The sequence below is a fragment of the Thunnus maccoyii genome, chromosome 13 (genome assembly GCF_910596095.1).
Source record: "Thunnus maccoyii chromosome 13, fThuMac1.1, whole genome shotgun sequence".
NCBI classification, from domain to species: domain Eukaryota; kingdom Metazoa; phylum Chordata; class Actinopteri; order Scombriformes; family Scombridae; genus Thunnus; species Thunnus maccoyii.
Genome location: NC_056545.1, coordinates 15,950,214 through 15,968,935, shown reverse-complemented (window position 1 = coordinate 15,968,935; position 18,722 = coordinate 15,950,214). Strand labels below are relative to the sequence as shown.

The 18,722-nt window shown below is 37.6% G+C and overlaps 1 protein-coding gene, 1 long non-coding RNA gene and 6 other non-coding genes across 9 annotated transcripts; 1 reads left to right on the top strand and 7 right to left on the bottom strand.

The window, feature by feature from the left end:
- Positions 1–5,602: 5,602 nt before the first annotated feature.
- On the bottom strand, positions 5,603–9,369 carry LOC121910879. Its single transcript, XR_006099748.1, has 9 exons — positions 9,103–9,369; positions 8,476–8,557; positions 8,221–8,266; positions 7,938–8,014; positions 7,675–7,741; positions 7,395–7,473; positions 6,480–6,535; positions 6,217–6,270; positions 5,603–5,715 (listed from the first exon to the last, which is right to left on the bottom strand). It is a non-coding gene; the product is annotated as an uncharacterized LOC121910879 (long non-coding RNA).
- LOC121910980 lies at positions 6,342–6,415 on the bottom strand. The gene has a single exon (XR_006099780.1). It is a non-coding gene; the product is annotated as a small nucleolar RNA SNORD65 (small nucleolar RNA).
- On the bottom strand, positions 6,634–6,710 carry LOC121910976. The gene has a single exon (XR_006099776.1). It is a non-coding gene; the product is annotated as a small nucleolar RNA SNORD49 (small nucleolar RNA).
- Positions 7,558–7,631, bottom strand: LOC121910981. The gene has a single exon (XR_006099781.1). It is a non-coding gene; the product is annotated as a small nucleolar RNA SNORD65 (small nucleolar RNA).
- LOC121910975 lies at positions 7,820–7,894 on the bottom strand. Its single transcript, XR_006099775.1, has one exon. It is a non-coding gene; the product is annotated as a small nucleolar RNA SNORD49 (small nucleolar RNA).
- Positions 7,960–18,649, top strand: LOC121910878 (ras-related protein Rab-34-like). 2 transcript variants are annotated; one of them, XM_042432258.1, is made up of 12 exons: positions 7,960–8,037; positions 10,567–10,714; positions 11,071–11,243; positions 11,787–11,878; positions 12,863–12,928; positions 13,450–13,551; positions 15,556–15,620; positions 15,750–15,801; positions 15,889–15,970; positions 16,297–16,387; positions 16,520–16,627; positions 17,720–18,649. In XM_042432258.1, exons 1-12 carry the CDS (start codon positions 8,035–8,037, stop codon positions 17,779–17,781), a joined length of 1,044 nt encoding a protein of 347 aa, XP_042288192.1. In that variant the 5' UTR covers positions 7,960–8,034; the 3' UTR covers positions 17,782–18,649. The 2 variants fall into 2 exon arrangements, with proteins under 2 accessions (XP_042288192.1, XP_042288194.1); XM_042432260.1 differs by lacking the exon at positions 7,960–8,037 and having other exon boundaries at positions 10,497–10,714; positions 13,414–13,551.
- On the bottom strand, positions 8,092–8,165 carry LOC121910979. Its single transcript, XR_006099779.1, has one exon. It is a non-coding gene; the product is annotated as a small nucleolar RNA SNORD65 (small nucleolar RNA).
- LOC121910974 lies at positions 8,352–8,423 on the bottom strand. The gene has a single exon (XR_006099774.1). It is a non-coding gene; the product is annotated as a small nucleolar RNA SNORD49 (small nucleolar RNA).
- Positions 18,650–18,722: the final 73 nt, after the last annotated feature.

Here is an 18,722-nt window from a genome sequence, read left to right as displayed (position 1 = left end):
AACTTGTTGCAGAAAAAAAAGTGTATATGCTTACTTTCTCACTAGCGACCACATCAAAACTAGAAATAAATGCAGGTCTCAACTCACACTATGTTCAGATCAGTCAACACCTGTGAAACTTGCCTCTTAGCAAAACTTCAAGCCCCTGTCAGTCACTTTCCGTTATAGATTTACATGTAAAGTTTGGGCCTGGCAACTATCCAACTGTGCTAGTACAGTATGACATAACACAGTATATATTAAGACCCTTGAAAACGTTAGTATCTCTCTAGAACATTGTGCCTTCACTGGATTTTTATCACATATTGAAGTTGCCTCCATGTTTAAGACTGCGGGGCTTAGGCCTACACGTTCCCACTCTGCACAAGGTAACTCTGTGATTAACTCTGCACAACAACAAATATGTCACTCACCATGACCATAACCAAAATATGTCAGACTGTAAATCATGTGAAAGTGCTCTGGGACCTGAAAGTAAAAACTTAGGGGAATTTTGGTGGACAGTTAAATAAAAGGAGTATTGTGTCAGAGATGAAACCACTTGAACAATTACTGTTGGACTCTACCCTTGATTATTCGTGTCTCTCTGAAACATGGCTCAATCCAACAACTCCATCAGGTGTTTTAAAGTGTTCCAGGTTATAGCATCTAGAGATGAGATTGTAAACATGGCTGGTGGTGTTATGATCTATGTTAAAGAAGGCATTCAGTGTAAACAAACTGATTTGCCCAGTGATACTCTGGAATATGTTGGAGTTTCCATTACTCTCTCCGATGAGATGTCCTTTAATGTAATTGTAGGCGACTGTATCGACCACCAACTGAAGAGGACGTGTTCTTCGGTAATTTATCTGATGTTCTCAAAAAATGTAATGGCAGAGAAGTGCTCTTAATGGATGAATGAATGAATCTTAACTGGTTAGACAAAATACGCAGAAAGAAGTTGAAGGACACTGCCAATAAGTTTCAGCTGACTCAGTTGATCGAGAATCCAACAAGAATAACAATATCTTTTAATGATTATTTTATTAACTCCATTTTGGAACTGGCTGGCAATTCTACAGAAAACCAGCATCCAGTGTTTCTACTAACTAATGAAGCTATATACAGATGAGGCAAAGTTAAATAAAATCCTTTCATCATTGTCTAATTCAACAGCTAAAGATACTTAGTGACTTGATGCTGTTTTTCTTAAAAAAATACAAAGATGATTTAACTACCCCCATCACTCATATTATAAACTAGTCACTGGACAAAAGCATATTCCCTATAGCACTCTGAAGACCGCCATTGTAACACTTGTATACAAATCAGGTGACAGACAGGAAGTAAGCAACTACAGATGTGTGCAGACAACACAGTCTTATATGCACATAGGAAAGACACTGAACAAGTTGCTGGCAAATTGTCATTAACGATGGAAAAAGGTGTCTCACTCTGATTACTGAGAAAACAGTGACCATGTATTTTATGAATAAACAAAACATATCTGAATGCAATTGATTTTTTCTTATTTTCATTACTGCATATCATGTTGGTCTCAGGCACACAACACTGTCTTAAAACCAATCAGGTTACTTCATAAATAAGCCCTGAAAGTCCTGGACAGGAAATCACGACAGTATCATCACTGTGATATACTTGTTAAATATAGAATGTTTAGCTTTGACAAGTCAAAGCTTGCATTCAAGTGTCGGTTTACATAAGATAATCCATAATGTTGCTCCTCCACAGTTGAAGAGCTTTTGATCACCTCCGCTCTGAACAAATGAGCAGAGCTTGAAGGTCTGCCTCAAGGGGAAAATGTAGCGATAAGCCTTATCACAATCTGCTTTTTCTTTCAAAGCCATTAAAGACTGGAATAAGCCACCTGTCAATCTGAAAACCTGCATAGATTTGCACATTTTCTTCCGTCAAGTTAAAAAAAAAAAAGGATGTTAAGTAATCAGTCTTGTCAGCATTAATTTGACATTTTGACAACCTGCTTTTTATAACTTTGGATATATGTGTGTAATATTCTGGTATTTGTATTCTGCTTTGTATTTATTCCTGTGTGTGTGTGTGTGTATGTGTGTGTGTATGTGCTAAATCTGGTACAAAGCGTCTTTTCTCTTTGTATTGAGATTAATATATTTTGTACACAGTCTCTGATATAAATGTAATGAACCAAACTAAAAACTAAACGTAGTGCAAAGTGCAATAGTGCATGAGAAAAAACTCTAAGCTAATAACATCTGTCCTCTGTATCCAAAACATGCATGTTGTTGTCCTTGAAAGAGTGTTCCTCATCTTTCAGATGAAGGCAAACTGCTGAGTCTTGACACTGAGGACTTGGCCCTCCTGTGTTGAGCCATGTGTTTGTTTAATGGGATGCAGTTGTGGTTGAAAATCCTGAGTTTCTCAGATACTCAGGACATGTATGAAATGACAATATAGTTGCATTTATTCTTCTTTTCCTCACCACCTGCAGGGTTGTTGTTCTTCCTGGATCTTGTGGCTGCTCTCACAAAGGTACAGTTAGGGTATCCACAAGCTTTAAGTGTATCCTTCAGGTGTCTGTGCTCCACCATATTTGAGTACACAGCATGTTCATGTCGCATAAATAAGTTAACGAAATCATGATATGACAGTTGCACTTATGTGAGCTATAACACGTTTTAGCAATAAAATCAGCACTGACTCAAATCACACAACAGCATTTAGAAAGTGAAAGGATTTATTATTTCACCTTTTGATTATAATATGTGAAATAAGTTTTCTCATCATGACGCTCTTTGCTCTCAGCGAGTCAATCCTACACTGAAAAGAGGAAAAAGAGTCACCTCTGACAATTTGATATGCAGGTGTATGTATGTATCTTTGTATACTCACAAACGCTTCATAATGTTTTCTGCAAAGATAAAAGATGATGTTTTTATAGATAGAGAACTGAACGGGGAAAGGTTTTCCAAATGCTGAACTATGTCAGTGGTAAACTGTTCCAATACAGCGTGATCAGTATGATTAGGTTGTTGATGCGGTCAGGTAATAAAGGCATAATTTCTTTCACCCGCAACTGATTGCGGATCTAAATCAAAGTAACCTGCAGCATAAAAAAACACCAGTGACTACATGAAAAAGTAGAAATACTAGCAGGTCTCAACTTGATTGATCTGAATGTAGTTCATACTACATTCAGATCAGTCGACACCTGTGAAACTTGGCTCTGAGCAAAGCTTTCAGCACCTGTCAGTCACTTTCTATTATAGATTTACCTGAAGAGTTAGGGCCTGGCAACTGTCCAAGTACAGTGTGACAAACCGGTATATCAAGCAAGTTATTTAAACTATTGTTATACATGCGTCAATGACAGACACTGACAATGATGACAACACCCTTTAGATTATCCACCCGTTAGATTTTTGGCAGAGGACGAGTCCCTCAAGCTGACTTAAAGGTCAAAATAAAACACATACATACAAAATTAATCTTTGCATATATTGTACATGTTACAACAGCATCTTTAGTTACAGTTGTTGGTATGATGTATGCATCTGCATCATCAATCCTCACTTCTAGTTTAATGAGGGGTAAGAAGTCTCAGGCCTGCAACAGAGAACAATACAGCATCTGTTATGATAAGGTATGTACAGTGAAACGGTAACGTATGTTAATACCAAAACAAGATGGTTTATAGCTCTTATTGCACAACCTCATCACAGTAAAACACAATCTTATACTGTACACTCATCGAGCACTTTATTAGGAACACCTGTGCAATCTAATAAAACAGTTCTGCCATAAATTCTACATTTATGAAGCTTATACATTTTCAGTTTTTGTTGACATTGTCAGAAAGGTGATAATTCTACTTTATGTTTATTATTGAGGTCATAATGGGTGGTGGTGGTGTACTGGAGTGTGTTACTAATATTTTGCCCTCCTCATGTATGTTAATAGAGTGGACAAAATATTAGGAACACCATTCAATATAACACACACCAGTACACCACCACCCATGACGACCTCAATAGTAAACATAAAGGAGAATTATCACCTTTCTCACAATGTCAACAAAAACTATGAATGTATAAGCTTCGTAAATGTAGAATGTGTGGCAGAGCTGTTGTATTGGATTGTATTAGATTGAACAGGTGTTCCTAATAAAGTGGCCAGTGAGTGTATATATAGTGTACATGTGTGTTTCAGAACAGTTTGCTTCACACGATTGTGAATTTTCACAGGGGTCACAGTCCTTCGGGACCTGGCCTATTATTGGTCAAACACAGTGGCAGGTGGCACAGTTTTGGAGTTGCATACAGGGTGGAAACCCAGTTTCTCTGCCCACTTGAGACCCAGACATTGTTCTGAGCTGCTCGTAGTCATTATAGACTTGTTGGGTGTGTTTTGGATGACTTGTTTTATTACAAGGTTTGGCTAATCTTAAAGGCTCTTGAAACTTTTAGTATTTCTCTATGATATTGAGCCTTTACTGGATTTTTTAAAATTAGATTAAGGTTCATTAAGTTCACCATGTTGTGAAGTTGCCATTACATAAAGAGATTTGAAAGAAAGAACAGAACATTCTCCATGTTTAAGACTGCAGGGCAGGTGTGTTCTCACTCAGTCGTGACTAAAGGCAAGATGCATGAGAAAAAAAAAAAACATGCGGCTAATAAACAGACATTGCAATTATCTTCTTCAAAGCAAATACTTGGATCCTGAAGAACTAGTTTTTGTTTGTCTTACATTTAATCTACACACTTCAGGGCGTATGCTGTCAACTTTGAAAGACTTAATCCGATTTTTTTTCTTACTGACAATCCACAACCTTTGATAAGGATTTAATGAAGGTCACAATTAATGTAATAAAGTAACAGCACTCCCACTGGGCGGAGCAAGTGGTATGGAAAAACAAGATACAAAAACTAAATAATAAAAGAGTCACTGTTGGAGACACGTGAGATCATAGTGGCCGGGAACACATGCAGTCAATAACCTACACATACTGTTCTCTTATCTGAAACATAAACATGGTCGTACCAGAGTACACTGTCAAGTTGCCATAGAGACGCATTACTTCAAGCCTCAACTCAGTACATTTGATGAGTTTGGAGTGAAGGTGAAAAATACACCCTACTGGAAAAAATATTCAGAATTTAAATTAAGACCAGTCTTATCTGTTGCATCCAAAATGTTACATTGGTAAAATAAGACATTTTTCCACATTATAGGTAATAAAGTTAATCACCAATCTATTGAATATTAAGTCTACCAAGGACAGACATCAGGAACAATGAAGTCAATCTGCATGACTACATCTGTACACACTGATGCAGTTGTTTAAAGTTAATTTGATAATGTAGAGGAGGCTGAGTGCAATATTTAATAAGTGAGGGGCACAATGAGACATTCAATATTATTGAATGTGGCAGAACAGACTCACTGGTGGTTTTATTGTCAGTAGTGTCTCCTTGACAGAAAGCACAAAATGTGGGAAGGATCACTTAACGGTAGAGATGTTTTGGCTCTTAGTTCCTACATGGGTACATTGGCGTCACCTTTACATTGGCTTTTAAAGATGTGCGTATTAGAGGCTCAATAAAAAAAGTAAACCATTAAGTTAGTTTATAAGACTGTGTTGACTTTATTTAATCAGCTTTTACAAGGTGTAAAACATTTTTCTACAAACATGTTGACATCCATCTTCAGACAGTGTTCATGAGTCCATGGCACCTGCAGAAGAGACACAGATTAGATTTGGAAATTGAAACCATAAAATGGACTTTGGGTTGAATAACTACTATTTACAGTGTCACTCAATATTCAAAATCAGTTTAGCTAACATGCAACAGAAAGAGCCTGACAGTAGGTGGGAAGGGGGGGAAAAAAATAATCTGCCCACAAATCCCCCTGTCAAAATTGAAGCATTTGTCTTTTTTTTTTTTTAAATAAAAAAGGTCTAAATGAAGAGTTTAGAGTTTGTGTAAAGAAATATTCAACTGTCCACATTTTACTGTCATCAGTTTAATTGTATCGTTATGATGGACTGCTGCAATGACCCAGTTTCTCCTGTAGAGGGCATCCTATAGTAAAGGGATATGCATGTCCTATAGTTTGAAGTCTTTCTGAATGAAATTTCTGTGGTGCAGATATTTGCTTTGTCCTCCACTTAAAAAAAAGAGGACATTATCTCATTTTGTCATTTTCAGCTTACAAATAAATGAGATTTCTTACCACATGAAACTTTGAGGCATACTGACAAAGTCACTGCAGCCACTGGATCCAATTCTGGTGAACAAAAAAAGAAAGTTAGACAAAATAATTTCCATCAAGTGTGCAACGTGCTGCTGCCATTTAATGTTCAGAAAACCGAGAGTCACCACTGAACAATCTGCCGGTAATTCCAGCTATTTCAGTTTAGGTTTCATCATAACAAAAGAGCTAATTTACAGCTGGCAGTTAAGCTGACAAGCCATTTACTATTGTGTAACAATTACCTGTCATAATTTACTTCTCAGACTTCAGGGACAGGATCACACTGGCAGAACTGCACCTGCAATCAAAACAAATGTGGAAATCTGAGTAGGTAATTGTACTTATAGAAAAAAAAACAAAACAAAAAAAAACATCTCCACAATGTGTGGCTGTAAGTCTCAGAAAAGTGGATCAGAAACAATCGTCAGTTGTCGCATCGGACGGCACTTCCTACTCCAGTTTTCATCACCGACAAAGCTACTCTGAGCTTTTCAATTAAGTCACCATTGTACAAAAGTCAAAGCACTTTGACAAGTCATTTGGGATTTATCAGCTACAGGATTTGTTGGAAGTGGCTCAAAATTTAACCACCTGTGAAAAATGAGGCAGGTTGCCACAAACAGAGGGTGAACTGTGATCCTGCAGTTTTGTGGTTAATGTCAGGTCTGCACCAGCTCCTGATTTACTGCAAATCAGTCATTACATGGGATCATCATCACCATCATAAGGATTTTACCAGTCTGCTAATGTGTTGTTTGCTTAATAATGCTGAACAAGTGTGTTGAGGTGTTTAATCAACACAGTACTAAAGTGTTTTCACTGTACAAAAGGTGAGCTTGTAGAGAAGCTTTTGACTTAAAAAAAAAAAAAAAAAGGCCCAGTGTAAGAATTCGCCATAATTTTAGTTTAAAACATTCAAAAGTGAACTAAAAATATCAACAGAATGTTAAGAAATGACAGTTTTGATGTTATGTCAAAGACATCTATGTATTGTGTAGCAAAGGTATCTACTGAAGTTAGCATGCTAACCAGCTAGCCCCAGCCCATCCTGGGGGGGGGGGGGGGGGGAAATGCTGCTCCCCATTTGTTTGGATCACATGGCCAATTCTTACACATTGCACCTTTAAAGAATGGTGTATCTAAAACTCTAAACTTACGAGGAGCATCTCAAAGCTGCAGTCCATCAGAAGATGAATCACTTCTTTCTGAGGAATCTTCTTCAGTAACCAGCCCAACCTTGAGAAACCAGAACAAAATTGAAAGTTGTGAAATACTAGCAGAGTTCCAGTCAATTTGAGACTGATATTGTTCTCATTTTATGTTCAGAAAACCGATTATCACCACTGAACAATCTGCCGGTAATTCCAGCTATTTCAGTTTAGATTTCATCATGACAGAAGCAGCCGGTTATTTTTAGGACAGAAAATGCAAATTCACCTGAATGAAATGAATCCTTTTCATTTAGCTGGTGTACTTGGGAGCATTTGCAGTCCTGCATGGCAACCTGAAAGAAAAAAAGAGACAAAAGTATAAGTAGAGAAAGGCAACTACACTGCTTTAGAAACAAGAGACAGCTTTGAAGAGTCAGAAAAGTGGATGAGACATCGTCAGTTGTCGCGTCGGACGGCACTTCCTACTCAAGGTTTTCATCACTGGAAGAGCTACATGATTACTGTGCTGATGGAGGCACGTTAACTCACCTGTCAGACTCCAGGCCTCCAGCAGGTGTATTTTCCTGGCAGTGTCATCTTTTAAGGCAGCTCACATACATTTTCAGCTACAGAAGAAAAGAAGATTATGGTATGTTAACCAGTTTCACCAATTTTGACAGGTGACAGAACTGCATCATTTAATATTCAGAAAACCGAGAGTCACCACTGAACAATCTGCCGGTAATTCCAGCTATTTCAGTTTAGATTTCATCACTACATTTAAAAATGGAAACTGGAAAATTTTTCCAGTCAACAGACTTATTAAACCAACCTCTTCACTTTGGGTTTTCCATCTTCTGGCCTGGGCTCAGCTTCACCTGTTTAAAAAACAAATAAGTAACTTCAGTGACAAGTATGTAAAGATGAATCACGCTGAGACTCTAATGCAGCTCTGGAGGCTCAGAACAGTGATTGAAAAACATCGTCAGTTATCGCATCAGACGGCACTTCCTATTCACAGTTTTCATCATTGACACAAACTGCAGTAATACGACATCAGATAGCCAAGTGTGCGTCAGTCACTCACCTCCCAGGGACATAAGACCCAACGATGACTCCAATATGACATTTGTTTGACTCAAGAAGTGACTTGTCACACTGAAGACCACCTGAGAAAAAAAGACATTCATGGTTTAACATAAATGACTTAAAGGACAGTTTCACAATTTTTCAAGTCAGGTTCCTATATGAACACTGCAAAAACTTCTTACTCACTAGTCATTCCTCCTGTTCATACTGGCTACTAAAAGATCCCGTTCAAATATGCTTTCGGTGTGATATGGACCAAATTCAATGTTATTTTGAGCAAAAATGCATTATCTGAAGCTTATATGAGGCTTCAGCAGTCTGAGTTCGTCATATCAAGTGGATATCTGCCACATTTGCAGCTTTTTTTAGCATCAAATTCCCTCTGTGTTTCCTCGTTGAGCTGCGATAGAAGTATAGTTACAAAAAGAGGGTCTTTGGCACCTAAACATACTGTAACGTTGAAAGATAACTACTAGATTTGACTCATTTGGACGACTGAAGCTTCATATTAGCTTCAGATAAACTTTTAAATAGTTTTGCACAGAAGGAAGCTTGTGGATTTTAACTGCCATCACTTACATTGTAAGTGCATTATGGAGGGATTTTCTAATGCTGATAAACTTACTTAGTTTGTCTTCCATCTTTCACTCCACGTGGCTGCTTGAGGCCCGCTAAGCACGAGATGCTAACGTGAAACCACGTTTTCACCAAAGATACAAACTGACGTTTAACTAGCACGTGTTCACATTCACAATTAAACGATCATGCACTATTATTAAAACTCTTTAACATGTTAAATATGTTCTGCAGAGGACCGGGGCGACTTAACGCCATGACAGAGGAAACCAAAAGAAGGAAGAAGGGCGATGACAAAGTTTATAAAGCCTGACCGTCGCGGAAATGAAACGTCACTTCTTCTTTTCGTTCTTTGGTGCGCTACAAATTGACGTAAGAGCGTCCTGTCGCCACCTACTGTACCGGAGTGTGAAAAGATACCAAGCACATTCAAAACTAATTGGATTCAAAGTTGTTTATTAAATTCTGATTATTGGCTAGTTTACACCACACACCATTTTTTAACAAACTAGGAGGAAGTTTTGTTTTGTCTTGTGACTTTTCTCCATCTAAACTGCCTTTGAAACTTTCTAAATATCACCAACAAGCAACATTGACATGGAAGTTATGTTTTGTACGCAACTTTAGTCCTCATAAATTAACATTTAGAACAATGAAATGATTTTGTCCCAAAACAAATCCATATTCTTTAGAAATTGGCACCTTCGTGGTATTGGTTTTGTATCAGAGTTGTTTAATGATAATTGATTTTCATGTACTTACAATGATTTTCTGACGATTTATAACTTTTCTGTCACATATCGAGAGTTTGCTACTGTTTTTAAAGCTATTCCAGATGGTCTGTCCCACTTAATAAAAAGCTTTATTGGGTATAAAGATGTTAAGACCACAAACCATTTATCGGAGGTCTAAATATCACAGCTTCTAAATGTAAGAATAAACATATTTGAGATGAATTATTCAAAATAAAGAAAGATCTCTCCAAGAGGAAAGTCCTTTTGGAATCACTTAATTGAGAATATTAATTAGAATAAAACTTGGTTTATGACCATATAAATTCTGTATATCCAGTAAGGCTTGAGAGAAATACATTTTAAAATCCTACATAATATAAAATGTTTTTGTTTCACGTTTTCCTTTCTGTTTAAATGAATCACTCACTCCCTCTTTTCATTTCCATCATAGACATAATTTTAAACTTTCTGTTAAAGAAGTTATAATATATTTTGAATTTAAAGACCATAACACTGATTTTACTGTTAATGTGATGATTATAATGGGCAAGTTTTTTTTTAATTCACAGATGTCTCTTTTCTATCTAAAATTCAATCATGACCATAAAAAAAAAAAAAAAAAAAACAAACATTTTTATCCAAAGCTTTTACCATATTGTGTATTGACCTTGTCGCTCACTGCGGCCACATGATGGCGCTGTGTGACAGGTCATCCTCTGTCTCTCCTCTCCTCACTAATTACACGGAGTCTCATTAATTGCGTGTCTGTCTGTCTGCAGACTCAGTTCGTTGCTGTGGGCGTCATTTTGTTCTGGATTTGTTTTCTCGGCAGACTTTGGATATCACATCACATCATCTCCGGACCAAGACTCAGCATTATTATTATTATTACTATTTTTTTTTTTTTTTACCATTCAGCAGTGTCAGGTAACGTTATTTATCTTATTTAAACACTTTTACATTTTTAGACCGTTTTAGTTTTACAACTAATTTTCTCTTTTCCTGCTCTGCGGATGGTCCATTCCATCACACCATCCTCAAACCTTGACCTACAAACTGAGCAATGAAAAATTAAATGAGAAATTACAGTGTTGCTTTTATTGTATTCTAACCTATTAAATACACAGAATAGTGTACAGTTTACAAGGCGGCAATTACAGTTTGTCAGGGCGGCATCATGTTGAGCATCACTTCAGTCTGCTCCTGTTTGTCAGATGGAAAACCAAACAATTATTCATACATGAAATCAACATTTTAACTCTTTGATATTTGCTCTATTTCAGGAAAACTTGTTGAAGGAGTGGTGAAAAAAGAGTTAAGTGTGTGTGTGTGTCCTCTTAAAGTGAATGAGCAGTGTTTGGCAGCTTGTGTGTGTGCATGCGTGTGTGTATTGATCCACAGTAGCAGCATGTTGCCACCTGTGAAGAAGGACCGGATTATTACTCAACTCCCAAAGGTTAGAATAACACACACACACACACACACACACACACACACACACACACACACACACACACACACACATGCTCTGTAATGCAATTACTTCTAACAGTGTTACTATTGATGAGGTTGTTTAGAGTCTCTTTGCTTCTCTGAACGGGACTCCTTCAAAATGTTGCTGTCCTCTGCAAACCTTGTAACTCCAATCTCTGCCCTTTTCATGTCTTTCACTCCTTTTGAAGGTTTTTTAATTCTTTTCTGTGAGCTAAGAAAGCTTCACTACTCAATTTGTCAAATGAGGCCTTGTAGATACACTTTAGAAAGTTATTGTGGTCTAAATGAAAGCAGGGTGGAAATACAAGGTTTTCACTGGACAGCAATGATTAGATAATGAACCAGAGGAAGGTTGTAGTGGTTTTAGTTCGGGGAAGTAGCTGCTTCTCCATTTTTGGATTTTCTATGGCTGTCTTATTTACCAGGCACCCCTATTCCAAGAAGAAATACATACCCTTTTACTTTTCCCCCATTTGTTTCTTTCTGTGTCTCATTTTCTTTACAGTGTTTCAGTCCAAATGCAGCACTGCACATCAAAGATGCCTTCCACCCACAGGTGAAGGCTGTCTGCCAGGTAAAAAAGACAGACACAGTGAGGTAAGATCACACTCCCTGCTGTCCATCCTGCTAAGACACACTCACTGTGATATGTGTTAAAATGAATTGAATTAGTTCTGGCAGGGCTCTTTAATGTCATGCTATGTTTTCTATATCAGCTGACAGCCACACCCATCACATCTCACTGCATTGATCAGGTGGTTTATTTAAAGAATAAGGCTAGTGACACTTTATATTTTAAAATAAGTAGATTAAAATAAGTAGTTTCATTTTTAAAGAAGGCTCAGTAATCACCTAAATCAGCAGGACACTGTAGTTTTTTTAGCAAGTATTACTCAAACAGGAGTAAATAGTGCATTTGTTAGGGACTATTTTCAGTCGTGGATTAGTGCTCTAGTGAGTATATCTTTTGGTCTTTTCATGGCCTCACATTCGCCACCACAACAGCTTCCACTTGGGTCACTTCTGCTCTTCTTCTAAGCAGCTTTGATGAGCATTTTGTGGATGATAACCCTCTGATGACATCACCACCGTCAATAACAGCTCTCTCCCTTATTGTTCATGAATTACTCATCTGTAACAACATGTAAAAATAAGTAGACAGCACCTCCCACACATGTAATTTTTTCTTTGAGAATCAGATTTGTGTATTAAGTCCTCTCTCTCTCACACACACACACATGCAAACTCTAGATTTACTGAATTAAATTGATAAAGCAGAGTTAGAGCTACATCTGTGCTTTAAGTAGAACAGGGGACAGGCTGTTTAAATCAAACATAAATTAGTTAAATTAGTTAAGTTAATAAAATCCTTCATCTTCAACATAAGAGAAGACTGAGGAGCATTTAAGGTTCAAAGTTACCTATTCTATTCACAATTTGCCATAAAAGAATATAAAAAGTTTAAGAAGGCGTGTGAGACATAAAATTAAGACGGTAAATTAGTCAACAGTGATCATGTTGCTGTGTATTTCATGCTACATGCTTGAATTATTGTTGACAGACTTGGTGTTGTGTTTCTAGCTTTAATATCGCCAAAGTCATCGTAGTGGGCGATGTTGCAGTTGGGAAAACATGTCTGATCAGCAGGTAAGAAGCAGTCGTGGATAATCAGATAAAATACAGGATCATGTGGTTCAGCAGTAGTCCTCACTCTGACTTTTCCTCTGTAGTCGTAGCTGCAGTTTTCTTCCAAATCCTCATTCAAGTTTTAACTGAGTTTGTGTGAGTTACTTCCAGGATGATACAGGAGTAAGATGAGCAAAATTAAGTCAGTTTATACCTTCATTAGATCTGAAATGTCATTCAAGGTGACGACTACAATGACACAAACTTACAAGCTTTTTTCTCTAATCAATACATCATGTAGGATAAAAAGTAATTTATTAGTTTGGGGTTTTTAGTATTGATCAGTCAGAATCATCAGCTTTAAGACATCACTTTGGTTTACACAAACTTTTCTGACATTTTCAACATTTTACAGCCAAAATGACTAATAAATTAATTAATCAAAAATAGCTGATAGATTAATTGATATAGAAATAGAGAATAACAATTGTTTTTTGCATCCCTAGAATAGTTTCTCTCTCTCTTTACTCGGTTCCTGTAAGGTTCTGCAAGGGTGCGTTTGAGAAGAACTACAAAGCGACCATAGGGGTGGATTTTGAGATGGAGCGTTTCGAGGTGCTCGGTGTTCCCTTCAGTTTACAGCTGTAAGTATTTGTCTTTACGTCAGAGAAACATTCAGTTCATTGATTCAGCCCAACAGAACTCACTTACTGTGTTAACAGATAATTGGGCTCAAATGGGTTGACAAGGTCCAACATTTGATCACATACCATGATGAAGTTAAAATTCTTGGACATCTGAACAGTCTGTATCTAAATGAAACTGCATGATTTGTTAATTCTGAGTCTACTGAACATCCTCTGCATAATTAAGTTGATGATGTTTAGACTGTTAAGTGGATCTTGAATTACACGTTTTGCCTTCACTGTGTTGGCTTTAGCCGCGGATGAAAGTGCACACTTATGTAATTTTAAGGTTAATATCCCAGAGAGACTGACAGCATGGGACAGTTAATGAGTTGAACTCAAAGTGAACCTCTAAAGTGACTTTACTCTTCCAGTGGTGAATCATCAATGTTTTATCTTCTGGTACTCTTTCCTTCCTTTCCTCTTCTTTTCCATGTTGAGCTTTTTTAAAGGGGCACTCCACTGATTTTATACTGTATATACACATCATAGTAAGTAATACCACTCAGCTGTATGGTGCCTGTTGTAGCTCTGGAGGAACTTTCTAAACGTCTGAGAAAATAACCCCTGATGATGTCATCAGGATTATTTTCTTGAGTTAGGCTTGTGACTTCAAATATCTGACACAAAACCTGCACTATAAACGGGACATTTACTGTAACAATATCTCGTGATCTTTAACCCAGTACGTACAAGTAAGTCTATCTGCGGACTCTTAGTGTCTACATGACACACCCAGTTGGTTAGGTTTAGGCATGAGCAGTGAGACGGTTAGGGTTAGGACTAGGGGTCAGGGGGTGGTCTAATAATGGAGGCTTGAGTTGCACTATGGGAAATGTAGTTTGTTCTTATCCAGTGTTTTATAATCTTGATTTATCAGACGAAGTCAGGATATCTTAATCTCTGCTGCTTCAACTCTGTCAATCTTTTTCTAGCCACAATGTGGCTTTAAGGATGCCAGTGTGTGTCAGTCTTTGGTCCAGACTGAAATATCTCAGCAACTCAAAAGTCCTACTCCCATGACCCTCCATCCAGCGCCACAAGCAGGTCAAAGTTTTGACTTATCCAGTGAAATATCTCAATATCTACAAAATGGATTGGCACAAAGTTTTATACAGATATTCATGGTTCCCAGATGATATGTCCTAATTAACTTGATGATCCCCTGGCCTTTCATTCATTGACACCATCAGGTTGAAATTATAATTTGTCCAACTTTGGTTTAACTGCAAAACTGATGACATCAACATCAATCCAACAACCTGAGCTGTAGTTTGTGTTTAGTGCTAATTAAATGTTAGCATGCTAATATGCTAAATTAAGATAGGGAGCATGGTAAACATTATACCTGCTAAATATCAGCATGTTAGCATTGTCACTCTGAGCATGTTAACAAGCTGATATTAGCAGCTCAAAGCACTGCTGTGCATAAATACAGCCTCACAGAGCTGTCAGCTATAGACTGTTCACTCATTCACTATATCCAACAGACATGGAGTTGTTTATCATATAGTGAGCAGTAAATCAAGACAATGACATTTATAAATCATCATCATTTCGCATCATTGTTCACAGATGTAGAGTTGCACAATGGTCATTTTTGCATTGAAATTGTGTGATTGTTATTAGAAAGTAGAGTACAACCAGGGGACACTACTTTTTTCGTTCCACTGCTGGAAAATTTGAGGGCATTAGTAGATAAATTTACACACTAAATAGTGCACTAGGTATATAATAAATCTGTCTTTTGCAAGTCCCCTACTCTTTGGGTGTGAAATACTAAATAGCTGGAGCACCCCTTCAAAAAGATTATAGTCCTACTATTTCCTTATGGCTCCATTCTCAACCCCCAAAATGTTGTCTATTGCATTACCAAAACACTTCATGTTAGTTTGAACATGAAAGGATCTGACACCAAATATCCCACTGAGAATAATAAGAGCTGCATCTGATCTATTTCAGGTGGGATACAGCAGGTCAGGAGCGGTTCAAGTGCATCGCTTCCACGTATTACAGAGGAGCACAAGGTGAAATGAGCAGTGCATTAATACACCCCTCACATTTGACTAAAGACTGAAACAGTGTTGTCTCTCTGAATGGTGACAAAGCAAACACATGCTCTTTGTTTTACTTCTGTTCATACTGTTTGTCTCCAGCTATCATAGTGGTGTTTGACTTAAGCAGTGTGAGCTCTTTAGCACATGCCAGGTGAGGAATATTATATTATGATCTAATAATTATACCATTAAAATGCCATTAGAAGTGATATGATAACTTGTGTGTGTGTGTGTGTAGGCAGTGGCTGGAAGACGCTATGAAGGAAAATGACCCATCCAGTGTTTTACTGTTCCTCGTCGGTACCAAGAAGGACCTCAGTGTGGGTACAATTTGTCAAAAAAATTACAAAAATATTAGTGACAGCCAAAGTATTTGAAGTTATAGATTTAAAAAAAAAAAATCAATGTTATGTTTTAAGTTAGTTTCATGTAGTTTCTATTTTTGTAAAGTAGTTTTGGCAGGAGAGATTTTAACAGTAATAATAAAAAAATACAGTAGAAATGTCAGAAATATATAATATCTTACTTTATGATAACCTTAATTATATTAAAGCTGCAACGATTAGTCGATTGGTTGATGGACAGAAAATTAATCGCAAACTACCTCTTTGCTGTTCCCACTTCCCTCTTTCTCTGTTTCTCTCAGTCTCCTGATCAGTTGGCTCAGGTTGAGCAGGAAGCCATGAGACTCTCTGAGGAAATCAAAGCAGAGTACTGGGCCGTGTCTGCAAAGTCAGGTGGGATTCAAACACACATTGACACAGATAAATCCCCATCTCCCACTGGCTGACTCCCACATTCATCAGGCTCTGTTTTTATCCTCTTCTTGTCTCGTTAAACTCCTGCCTCTGTTGTCTTTATCGTTGCAGGAGATGGTGTCAGGGATTTCTTCTTCCGTGTGGCCTCTCTGACTTTTGAGGCGAACGTTCTGTCTGAGCTGGAGAAAAGTGGGTCGAGGCATGTCGGTGACATTATCAGTGAGTCGGTTCGCTCCAAAAAAGTGTCATTATTCAAAAGGGTGGCATCACATTTATATATTATTATACTTTGATTCATTTGCCAACCAATTAGCTCTTCATGGGAACGACTGTGTCTCCAAATGTCAAGTTCTCAGTAATGATGATACTCTTGTTTTTTGATTGACAACCATTTATCCTGGAACTCATACAAGCTCAAAGGTTGCAGATTTTTCCCAGGCGAACCTTTCTTCAGATATAGTTGAAGCATGGCATTCAGCTTTTCTCATGACACAGATGAACTCAGCTCTATGGCTCTTGCGTGTCTTACACCTCGTAAGGTTGGAATCAAAGAATTTAGAGGACAATGCTGGCGTTATCCTCTTTTATTATTCTTCTTGTCAATAAATCCCATGAAAAAACAAAATATATAACATGTTAGTCCATCTCTCAGCACTTTCCGACCTCCCTACTCTGTCTGTTGTACTCAACTGCAAACCTGTCAGTTACTACTGAAGATCTTTAAAATAAATCAAACAGATGTAAATTCTGCACTTGCTGGGGTCTATTTTCAGATGTGGATTGATACACATTTTGTGCTCTGGTGCAGTGGTTGCAACCTTTTTTGGCCCCATAAAATTAAGCAATGTGTACTTGACTCCTCATCACAGGTTATGGAATTGTGAGCAGCTCAACTGAAAAATTATTTTTATTTTACTTGAAGGATTTTTTTAGAGGCCTGAACATATAAAAGTATCCAGTTTTTCAAAAGGAAAGAAATAAGTAAGAAAACCTTTCTTTCTTATCCATTTAATCATCTTGTGGCCACTGAGATTTATTGTGGGAACCACTATTCTAGTGTATTTACAGCAGCTTGAATGGCTCATAACGAAGGAAGATGTCACCCAACACTGTGGCTTATTTATGTGTCTTTTTATAATTGTAGGTTATTTTATTAGTAGGATCAGTTAATTGTTGGTTTTGGCGTTTTTGTGGGATTTGTTCACAATAAGTAAAAATATAAAATATTGCCAGCCTTATCATTTAAACCTTCCCATTAACTCACATTTCCCCCTTTTTTTTTTTTTTTTTAAATATGTGTGTTCCAAACAGGGATCACAGACAGCACAGAGAACGATCACAAACCCAGCAAGAGGAAACCCAACTGCTGCTGATGAGAGAGAACAAAGTGACCATCTGGATACTTTACTGCACCAACATCACAGCTACACAGAACAGCACACTGGACAGGAAAATGAAACTGAAATATGGACTCAGTGTGCTCAGTGTGGACACGGGTATCATGAATAGACCTCATAAACTACATTGTGTTGCATTAGTGGCACTCTGCAAATCATCTGAGAGGGAAGTCGGGAGTTGAATTCTGAGTTGTAAACAACAAGAAGTCAGTCAGCAGAATGACCTGAATAGTGTCCTCTGAGGAATGTTTGTACTGTTGGCCACGGCTACAACAAATAAAGCTTTGTGATATGCTTGGCCACGTAAACATTTATCAAAAGAGGAAGATTATTCTGTTTTTTTTTTTGTTTGTTTGTTTTTTGGCAGCATACCGCCATTAAACTGCACTTGCTTGATGCTTTCATAAATGTGTCTGTCTGTCTGTCTCTCCAGTAACATTTTTCTCCATTTCTGGATGAAATGTCAGAACCAGACTTAATGCATTTTTTTGGTTTCCTCACTGGTCTCCTGTCATGTGTCTCTGTGCTGCTAATGTGATGCGTACGCCGGCTCCCATGACCGCGGTCATACTCACAAACGCATCTCTCTCCTCTGACATAAGGGCTCCCATGATCTCGAAAATGGAGAGATTGTTTGCAAGCACAGAAATGAGCAGTGAGTTTTCATCTGAAGCCAATTGATTTCCTCGCTCAGTAAAGTCAGACAGAAGGATGTAGTGTTGCCGAGCGCTCGTTAAGATGTCGTCATAAGCCTGCATATGTTCTCTCTTCTGTCCTATTAAAAGTAGATATACTTTTATTATAGCTCATAGATAATGGATTGTAAATAAACTGGTTTTGATCAGTGTGTTGTCCCTTTCCTCCTGTAAAAATCAGGAAAGCAAGGTGGTGTAAAACATGAAGCGAAAAGGTTGGGG

Coding starts and splice junctions, on each gene's coding strand:
- LOC121910878 (XM_042432258.1), top strand. Junction 11,244..11,786: donor TTATTACTCAACTCCCAAAG/GTTAGAATAACA, acceptor TTTTCTTTACAG/TGTTTCAGTCCAAATGCAGC. Junction 15,621..15,749: donor GTATTACAGAGGAGCACAAG/GTGAAATGAGCA, acceptor GTTTGTCTCCAG/CTATCATAGTGGTGTTTGAC.